Source organism: Meleagris gallopavo, chromosome 23 (assembly GCF_000146605.3).
Source record: "Meleagris gallopavo isolate NT-WF06-2002-E0010 breed Aviagen turkey brand Nicholas breeding stock chromosome 23, Turkey_5.1, whole genome shotgun sequence".
Classification (NCBI taxonomy): Eukaryota; Metazoa; Chordata; class Aves; order Galliformes; family Phasianidae; genus Meleagris; species Meleagris gallopavo.
The window spans coordinates 5,947,812-5,957,751 of NC_015033.2; the positions used below are offsets into that span (position 1 = coordinate 5,947,812).

At 55.4% G+C, this 9,940-nt stretch overlaps 1 protein-coding gene across 1 annotated transcript in view; it reads left to right on the top strand.

Annotated features, from left to right (window-relative positions):
* LOC100540350 (von Willebrand factor A domain-containing protein 5B1) overlaps positions 1-9,940 on the top strand; it is a 10,132-nt gene extending 192 nt beyond the window's left edge. Inside the window, exons 2-13 of the mRNA XM_019622404.1 lie at positions 1,015-1,167; positions 2,228-2,413; positions 2,513-2,687; positions 3,339-3,520; positions 5,049-5,250; positions 5,519-5,836; positions 6,091-6,228; positions 6,493-6,600; positions 7,226-7,300; positions 7,809-7,878; positions 8,047-8,170; positions 8,312-9,940. Coding sequence (XP_019477949.1) covers positions 1,015-1,167; positions 2,228-2,413; positions 2,513-2,687; positions 3,339-3,520; positions 5,049-5,250; positions 5,519-5,836; positions 6,091-6,228; positions 6,493-6,600; positions 7,226-7,300; positions 7,809-7,878; positions 8,047-8,170; positions 8,312-8,953 — 2,373 coding nt within the window. The 3' untranslated portion in view covers positions 8,954-9,940. The remainder of the gene's footprint in view (positions 1-1,014; positions 1,168-2,227; positions 2,414-2,512; positions 2,688-3,338; positions 3,521-5,048; positions 5,251-5,518; positions 5,837-6,090; positions 6,229-6,492; positions 6,601-7,225; positions 7,301-7,808; positions 7,879-8,046; positions 8,171-8,311) is intronic.

Below are 9,940 nucleotides of genomic sequence, written 5' to 3' on the forward strand. Positions count from 1 at the left end.
TTTTATTTTTGAAGCACATCTGGGCTTGGACCCAGCTGCTTCCAGGATGGGAATTGAATCTGCTGAAAAAGAGCAATGGGATAAGCAGGAAATGAATGCGGCGAGCTCCCAGCCCGTTCCCCAACCCTCATGGTCTGGTTTCTTCTCCATCTCTTTAAGAGAGATGAAACATCAGGAAAATGGAAGAAAATCATAGAATGGCTTGGGCTGGAAGGGAACCTAAAGACCATTTAGTTCCAAACTATTAGGCTTGCCAACCAATGAATCAGGCACTAAAAAGCCTTACTCCTCCCCAGTCCAGGGCTGATCAGGGAAGCTGCTCTTTCCTTTCTTTCCTCTATGGAGGGCTGAGTGCTTCTCAGCAGCACAGCACTACCTGTCCCTCTCTCTTGGTGCTGGAATCTGGGCTTTGAGCCCTTAGCTCAAAAGGAGATCAGAACCTCTTTAAGAGGGTGTGAGTCTCTGGAAGATTTGCAGCCATCTGGGGATTAAAACCTCCAAAAGAAAAGCCCCCTGGTGCAGATGCAGAGATTTTTCTCCCTCTGCCTGCCCCTGGTTTGCAGCCCTTGGCTTGCTGAGTTGGGTGACGGCAGCAGTCTGGTTCTTCTTGCCTTGAGAAAATGTTTGTTTTAATTGAGCAGAGATAATTACTAGCTCTTTAATGCTATTGACCACAGGCACTCAGTGGGGAGAGGAGCTGACTTGGTAAGCCAAGCAATTGGGGATCCTGCCGGCAAGCCCCGAGTGTTGTTCCTTCATGGAACCTGAGAATCAGAGAGTGGTTTGGGTTGGAAGGGATCTGAAAACCCAATCCAATCCCAACCCCATGTTACGAGCAGTGATACCTTCTATAGAATCACAGAATGGCCAGGGTTGGAAGGAACCTCAAGGATCACGAATCTCCAACCCCCTGCCACGTGCAGGGCCACCAACCTCCCCATTTCGTACCAGCCCAGGCTGCCCAAAGCCCCATCCAACCTGGCCTTGGGCGGGCAGCTCCCAGCCCCACCCCAGCCACCCAAACACGGAGCTCCTTTCTCTTCCCTTTGCAGATGCTTCAGCTTCGGCATTGGGCCCCACGCCTGCAGGAGGTTGGTGCAGGGAGCAGCCGCTGTGTCCAGGGGCATCGCTGAGTTCCTGGTGGAGGGCGAGAGGCTGCAGCCCAAGGTACAACCGTACCCTCACCTCTCCAAACCAAATCACGTTGCAATCCCATTCCCCCCCTCCTCCTGCTGCTGCTTTTGCAGCTCCCACTCGGCAGCAGGTGGACGAGCAGGAGGGGATGGGAGCATCCTCCTCTCCGCTGGCGGAGGCAGTGGGAGGTGTTTACCCCGCGCGGGGATGGGAGAGGCGATAGCCACCGTGCAGCCGCTCCGGCTTCAAAGCAGCTGCTGCCGCAGAGCAGAGGAAGGGCAGAGAGCCGGCATCAAAGCAGCCAATTAGTTTTGAAGTCAGGCTCAGCCCTGGCGCTGCTCAGGCGAGAAGTACCCAGGGTTGGAGGGAGGGGAGCGTGCTGCAGTTGCTTTGCTTATTAAACTGACTTTAAAGCAAATGAGGGAGCTTCGTTTTCGCTCTCCCCGTGAAGGCTGAGGCTGTGCTGTAAGAATGGTCCTTTGTGGGCTCCGTCTCCTGGTGAAAACATGCACTGAGTGACAAACCTGGAGACAATCGGGTCCTCAGCTCAGAAATGTCCTTAAATTCTGTCTCTGCATCCTCCATCTCAAAGGGCTTCAGCCCTCGTCCCTCTGCAGGGACCTGTAGCACACAGAATCCTTTCTAAGACAGAAGAGCATCAGCGTTTCTGATGTAAATTAAAAGCAAAGACAGTGAAGCGATATGATTTCTTTTTCTTTTTCTTTTCTTTTTTTTTAATAGAGCTATTAATATAGTGCTTTGCCTCCAGCAGTCTGAGGCATCAATTAATAGCCTTATAAAACAGCCTGGTGCATCTTCCAGAGCTGGTGACAAAGCAGTGGGAACAATAGGGAACACAGGAGATGCAAAGCTGTGAATCTGGTGCTGACATCCCACAGTGTGCAGGGATGGCTCTGCAGTCCACGTGTCCCCACAGATGTTGGCCTTCCCCATCGGGGCACTGGGCAGTGTGTTGATATCTCCATTTATTTGTGCCGGCATCGAACCCAACCAAACCCAACAGGGTTTGGGGTTCGTGGCTCAGCCCCACAGCTTTTGGTGTGGTTCTTCCTCCTGCTGCTCCCCATCCCAGGTGGTCAGGTCGCTGAAGAAGGCAATGGCTCCAGTGCTGAGCGATGTGTCAGTGGAGTGGGTCTTCCCTGAAAGCACCGAGGTGTTGGTTTCCCCACTCAACACCAGCTGCCTCTTCCCTGGGGACCGGCTGGTGGGCTACAGCGTCATCTGTGACACCTCACTGTACATCTCCAAGCCCAGAGCTGTGAGTGCCACGCTTCTCCCACTGTCGCTGAGCTCCCTGCGTGGCTCAGATCCCGTTGGCACCAGTGCACAAACCCAAACCCATCTCTGCTCTCCCCAGGACAAGAGACGCCGGTACAGCACCATGCGTTCCCAGGAGTCTGGCAGCTCTGTTTTCTTTCATTCCCAAGAAGAGGGGACTGGTGCTGAGAGCTGGAGCTACCCAGAGGGATGCAGCACCCCGGATCAGCTGGTGGCAGGCAGGGACCCCAGCGGAGAATCAGACACGGATGCCGGTCAGGCCCCTGTCTTCCTAACCAGCTTTCATCTCTGCTCTGCCAATTTGCTCGCCTGACAGCTCCATCTCCCCAGCTGCAAAGTGTCAGAGGGCTTTGTGGGAGGATGACACATCTCGACGAGGCTGTTTGGTTCGGATGTTTTACCCGAAGCTGTCAGGAAACCGATGGCAGCACTGGAGATCTGCCTTCCCCAGAGGTTTCCAAAGCAGCCCCAGCTTCGGCCCGTGCTGCAGGGGAAACCTCTGCTACCTGTGGGATATCCTCTGCTGATAGTCAGAGAGGAACTGTGCAGCCCATCCTCTCAGCCTTGTCAAAAACAATGAGAAATCATGCGTTTCCAAATGAAATTTTGCTCTTGCTCTGACAGGAAAATGTCTGCACTAATGAAATTTCATTAGTAAACCCTTTGTCTTCTCCAGGAAGATTTGGGTAAATGCAGTCAGCTTTTTTTTTTCTTTTTTTTTTTCCTGGCTGAAAACTGCTCAGACGAAGCCTCCCCAACCAGCTCTCCTGGCATCCCCCTGGGGTTTGAGTGTAGGCTCTTGTTTTCTTCTGCGCTTTTGCTGCTTTGCTTTGAACCAAGCAGGGCTGAATACGTCCTTATCCTCTTCGGGAGGACTGATGCTGACCCTTTCTCCCCCCACTCAGATGTGAAGGCGTCCTGCAGGAGACGTGCATACAGTGCCAACCAAATCTCTGACCACCAGCCCCTCTACAAGGAGCCCACGGCCAGCGACCCGGGCAGCGCGCTATTGAGGAACCCCCTCCGCAAAACCCAGCTGCAGGACCTGCAGCAGCTCAGCCCCGAGCTACAGCCTGTGCATTTCCAGGTGGGTTACCCCCAGAGATGCTCTCTGTGCCATAGGATGTGCCCACGGCACTGGGAGTGTCTGGGTTGTGGAAGAGAAGGAGCCTGGGTCACGCCAGCCCTGGTGGGCGTGCTTGCAGCATGCCACAAGCATGTGGCAAACACAGATGGGATGCTGATGGGATCCTGCTCCCTGCTTCTGTTTGCTGAATGCCTCTCCTCCTCCCACACCTGCGTGGTTTGTGTTTAGCTTTGCTGTTGTCTCATCCCCAGGCTCCCTCCCGCCCGTCTCCCCAGCGTTTGGCTGTGGTGTATAATCTGACTGTGGCACATCTGTGCCCTCCAAGGTCCCCAGGTCGGTCCCAAAGCATATCCCACAGCTTCAGGCTGGAGTCTGGATGCAGGTGACGGCCCATAGGCTGAACCCAGTCCTGGAAAGGGCTTGGAGCTACACTGTGGAAGGGTGTGGATGGGTTTTCTCCTGTCCTCAGCATAACTGTGATGCCCAGTGCTGAAATCTGCACTGGGAGGATGTGCAGCGGCCGTGCACTTCTGTTCCCATGGAAACACAGAGGGATGCTGGGGTCTCGTTTCTCTTCTGCTGACACTGGGGTGAAGGGGGGCTGGAGGCGAGGGGATGGGAATGAAGCCTCTGCCCTATAGCAGCAGCAGGGAGGGTGCTGAAAAGCACGGGAGAAGCAAGCTGATGGGTTTGGGAGATACCTGCGACCTTCCTTGCACTTCTGAGGCCCGCAGAGCATCCTGCCTGTGCGTGGGATGCTCAGCATGAAGGCTGAGATGGAAATGACTCCCTTCTGGAGGGCAGTAAACCATTACCAGCATGCATCCTGCTCGTAATTAATTGCAGCCTGGTTTTGCTGTCCCTTGTGCTGCGAGGGCTCCTGGCGGCTCTCCGAGGCTGGCTGCCAGGGCTTGACATTTACTGGGCCGTGAGTGTGAGCCCTCTGCTCGCCTCCACACACGCCGTGCTGGGATGGAAAGGTCAGGGCTGGCAATGGGCAGCTCAGTGCTTGGCTTCTTCCCCCTCTGGGAGGAGAGCTCAGGATGGAGATGGAGCTCAGGATGGGATGGAGTACTCGGTGCTCCTGTTTCGGGCCACACGCACAGCTTTCTGCCTCCCTGTTTTGTTGGTGGGTTCATAGAGCATCACACCCTCGGTGGTGAGTGATGGAGGCTGGCTGCTTGCTGCTCTCTGTGGTGGATGCAGCATCAGAGATGCTGCAGGGGAGATTCATGTATCCTGCAAGTAGAGAAACAGCCTTGTTAAAAACATAAAAAAAAAATGACTCCCTTCTCCCCATCCTCTACGCCTTCCTCCTCCCGTTACCAAGTAACTGGTGCTTGATCTTTCCATCTCTCTTCTTTCCCTTGTCTCCCAAATGAAGCCATTAAAATGTCTGTAGGGCTGAAACCCGTATTTCACCTCCTGTGCAAATAGGGAGAGATCCCCTGGGACCTTGGTGCTTTGGGGACACCCTGCAGGTCTGTCCCAGCCAGGGAGTAAAGCTCAATGTCTTTGCATTCCCCAGCCCTTCACTGCCACCTCACGCATCTCCACCACCCGGATCTGTGGTGCGGGCGCCCGCCGGCCCTCCCTGCTGCAGAGCCATGTGTCCTCCTGCCACTGCCCCACGTCCCCACCAGCACCTGACGTGGCTGTGGGATGGATTTCAGGGCTTCTCGATGCCAGCCTGCAGTCCTCATCCGACAGCCGGAGCCCTGGGGAGCCGGGTAATGTGGGAGAGGGATTTGGGTGGTATTGCTGATAGAATCGTACAGTGTTTGAGGTTGGAAATGACAAACTAACATCATCGAGTCAACCCATCCCTACTGACAGAATCATAGCATCGCTGAAGTCGGAAGAGTCCACCAAGATCACCATCTCCCCATCACCACCGTGCCCGCTAACCGCATCCTTCAGTGCCACCACTCAGTGCCTCCATTGGGGAGGGTTAATTATGGCTTTGTGGTTAATTACCTATTTCTCTCCTCTCTTCAGAGGCTGCCCAACATCCATCCTTCACATTTGAAACAGAGACCTCTTCAGACTGGGAGCCCCAGGATTGGGATTCCGGTGCCACCCGGGGGTCCCCGCGCTCCCCCCACACCTCCTGCAAGGCGGTGGTGAAGGGGCTGCGGGGCGGTGAGCCCGTGCAATGGGAGATCACCTTCGACCTCCCTGCACTCCTCCGAGAGCAGAATGGGCAGGAGGAGGGTGAGGAGGACGTGTGGAGTGAGACCTTCCACCAGCTGGCAGCCAGGGCTGTCATCAGGGACCTGGAGCTGCTCGCCGAGAGGGAACGCGACATCAAGCACGGTAACGGAACCTCGGCCTCACGTAGCACCATAGAGCCATGGAACATCCCAGGTTGGAAGGGGCCTCATTGGATCAAAGGATCCAACCATCAACCCACCCCCACCATGCCTACATCTCAGTGCCACATCTCCACGGTTCTGGAACAACTCCAGGGACGGTGAACCCACCACCTCCCTGGGCAGCTGTGCCAGCGCATCACTGCTCTTTCAGAGAGGATGCAGAGGTCTCTAAATGCTGGTGTCTGTCCCATGCAGGGCCAGGGAGGCGATACCAACTCAACGCCGTCCACACCAGCAAAGCCTGCAATGTCATCAGTAAATACACAGCCTTCGTGCCGGTGGAGCTGAGCAGTGGCACCTACCTGCCCCCCATCATTGAGTACAGCCACACAGGTAACGTGGGGCTGGGGGTTGGGTAGGGGGCACCCCAGGAACCTTGCCAAGGCTCACCCAACACCAGATCTGTGCACCTAAGGCACATCCATCCATCTGTTGCTGGGTTCCTGTCACTCGTGGTGGCAACAACCTCACTCTCTGTGGCCAGCCTTGGGTTGGGATGGCATAGGGACTGAGCTCACTGGCCTTCGGGGTTTGTTGCTGCCCCAGTCCCTGCTTAACACCAGCAATTCTCATCCCAATGGGTTCTGTCCAAGCAAGGTGGCCATAGGAGCCTCAGCTCGGGTCACAGGAGGTGTCGTGGCCTTTCCTCTGCACAACCCCTCTCACCTTGCGGCCAGAATGGAGATGATGGATTTTATGGCATGGGTAAGACCTGGCTTTGGCTGTGTCTCCTTGCTGTTGTTCTCATTGGCTCAGTCCATGAAGATGGACTGGACCAGTGGTTGGCAACCAGCCTGCTGCAAAGTCCCTTCCAACCCAACCATTCTATGATTTTATGAAGATATGAGATATGACCTTTTTTTTTGTTAACTGATATCTTCTCTGGTCTTTTGTCCTGTTATGTACAGCACCCTCTCCCCTCCCACCTCCCCCCAAAAAAAAGAAAAAAAGAAAAAAAAAGCCAGCCTTTTGCTCAGAGCAATTAACCACACGTCTGGCTGGAATCCTTCTCCTTAAACAGGGAAGAAGCTGCAATTTGCCCTGAAACTCCCAAACCACAGGCAGTGGCTGCCAACCGTGCTTGGAAGTTAATTGGCAGCCATAGCACGGATAGCATGAGGGATGAAGCGGGGCATAATTAGAGGCAAGGGGCTGTGAGGCACTTGCCTGTCACCAAATCCTCTGCTAATGAAGACAAGCTGGGCTGGGACCGCATCTGTTGCTGTCAGGGATGCGGCAGAACTAAAATCACCTCCGTGCTCGGGGGCTGGAAGTGGCACAAGGGAGATTTCAGGTTGGTAGCGATGCTGCTGTGCTTCCTTCCTTGCAGATTGGGACGAGCCCAGGGTGTCACCCTGCAGCACCCCACTGTCCTCCAGCTGGAAGCGCTGCCGCATACCTGAAGGTAAGGGAAGGCTTCCAGGGTGCCCAAAGGTGGGGCAGCTCACAGCTACATGCCAGGCCCCACATTTTGGGCTCCAGCACCGTTCTTGCTCTCCACGTGGCTTCAGCCCCCATGATTGCTGCTCTCTGGAGTCAGGTCTGGGCATGGGAACGGGCAGGAAAACGGCTTGGAGCTGCTGCTGCATAATTGCTGAGAAATTGAGTCAGTGATCTGGGCTCCTCACCCGGTTTTCTGCTGAGTATTCTGTTTTTTATTTTTTTAAACTCTATTGCCTACAATTAGGCCTGTGAGCACAAGACCTGGCTGCTTCCAGAGGTGAAAGGCACAGAGCCTTCGGCACAGATTTCCTCACGTTCATTTTTTAATTCGGTTACCCTGTATCCCACACAAGCAAGAGAAAAGGCAGGATTTTAGCAGACGCAGCAGCTCACACCCCAGCACTGTAGGTTTTGCTCCCTGTGCTCTGACGGTCACTCTCCTGTCGCATTTTCTTGGTGTTTCTTCCCAGTGCCATTCCAGAGCCTACCTGCTTCTTCCACACGCTCCCCAAAATCCATCGAGAGCATCTTTGCTGCAAGGTATGAGTGCACCCTGCCTTTCTCTTCCACCTGTATGTCTCATGTGTCCGGCACGGAGCAGTGACCATCACTGTGTTGGGCTGAGAATAGGGGTGGTTGGATGGGATGGGGGAGGTGGGCATCAGGAGGGGATGCGCAGATGATGGCTGCCATCCCATCCTCCTGCAGGCTTACCCTCCAGAAGACCAGGCTGCTGACTCGGGCTGCCAAAGGTTTCATGAGCAAATCTCCAGGCAGAGCGAGCGAAGCCAGCTCCGAGAGTGACATTGAAAGCGCCGATTACCTTCCACTGGTGAGCAGCTCAGCCCTGGGCAGGGGACCTCTGGGCCGTCCAGCACTGTGTCAGGAGGTCCATTTTGGAATGGGGATCTCCACTTTTCCAGCACAGCATGCATATGGTTGGTATCTCAGAGCTTCTTGCTTCTCCTCGCAGGTGTCCCTGCAGCTGGCCTGCGGTGCCTTCCTCATGAACAGTGCCTTCTGCAAGGCAGTCAGCATCCCCATGGAGAAGCTCTGCTGGACTTCACCCTTCTCTTGCCACCGCTTGGCTCTCAGCCCCTCCAGCTCCTCCAGCACCAAGAGGCCAGAGCAGCGTGGAAGCCCCGGGCACAGCCAGCAGCTCCTGATCCCCAACAGCAGCTCCGCATGGGACACAGGAGGTGCCATGGAAAGCATCTCCAAAGCTCTGAAAGCTGAGAGCGAGCTCTCCCCTCCTGCCATCACCATCCGGCACTCCCCAGCCGAGCAGCGGGATGCCAGCATCTCCGAGGCAGACAGCACTGATGTCCAAATGCTGCTGCTGGATATCGAGCTGCAGAAGCAGACAGAGCCCGAGGGGATGCTGTGGGCCACGGCTGTAGCACTGGCCTGGTTGGAGCACAGCTCAGCATCCCACTTCACTGAGTGGGAGCTGGTGGCTGCCAAGGCCAGCTTGTGGCTGGGTGAGCAGGACTTCCCACAGGGCTGCAGCCTGGCTGCTGTGAAATCTGCAGCCCAGCAGCTCTTTGTCTTGCTCAGGCACTGGGATGAGAACCTGGAGTTCAACCTGCTGTGCTACAACCCTGGCAGTGTGTGAGATGGGAAAGCAGGATAGGGACCCATCCCTGAGGATGCCACCACAGGGACTGTGTGGGTTGACCAGGCAGCCTCCAGCTGGTCAGCAAACAGAAGCAGCCTGGGCAAAATGCTGTGCTCAGAGGTTGGTGCTTTGCCCCAGGACAGTCCCTGCAGTAGGATGCTAGCTGTGTGCTTCTGGTTCCCAGTCAGCTCTTGCCACTTCATTGCTGCCAAGACTGTGTGTCCCCTCTAGAAATCCGTGTATCCCCACATCCTCAGCTTCTCCTATCTCAGCTATCTCGTAGCAGAAGTGGGCATCCATCAGCATTTCATAAGGGAAACCTGCTGTGATGGAGCAAGGAGCTGGGAGGATGCTGCCTTGCCTTGAGCCCCATGAGCTGCATCAGTTGCAGATGGGGACCAGAAATCTGGATGGTGCTGAGCTCTGTAGCCCCAGGCTGCCTTTCCAGGTGCCCATGCAGAGCTCCTGCAGATGGCAGCATGCCTTGGGGCCCTGTGGCAGACTGGGTGGGCAGGGAGAGCAGCCCCCCAGGCACCAAATAGAGACACCCTGTGCCAAAACAGCTTGGGGGTTTGTACTCCCTGCCAAAATGCTGCATCCCTTGTGTGCAGTGCTCTGATGTTGTGCTGTCGACCAATGTATTGTCCATGTCACTCCTTGTAGAGCTGTGGGGAGCAGAGGACAGGCTGCAAGGGGACATTTTCCCAGCCTGAAGCATCCTACTTCGCCCCACAGATCCCACCTGGAAAGCTCCAGGGATGTGGGCATGTCACGTTGCCTTTTCCTCCTGCAGTGTGCTTCAGGTTCCTGTGCTCTGTGTGTGTGTGTGTGTGCAGTCAGGGGTCCGTGAGCATCTGTGTCACCCCTTGGGGTCTGTGTGATGGGATCATTAGCACTGCCATGTTGTCTGGGTAAATTGGAGCCTGCCTTGTTTTGGGGTCACCTTGACTGTCTGCAGTGTAGCTGGGTCATGCAAAATGGGAA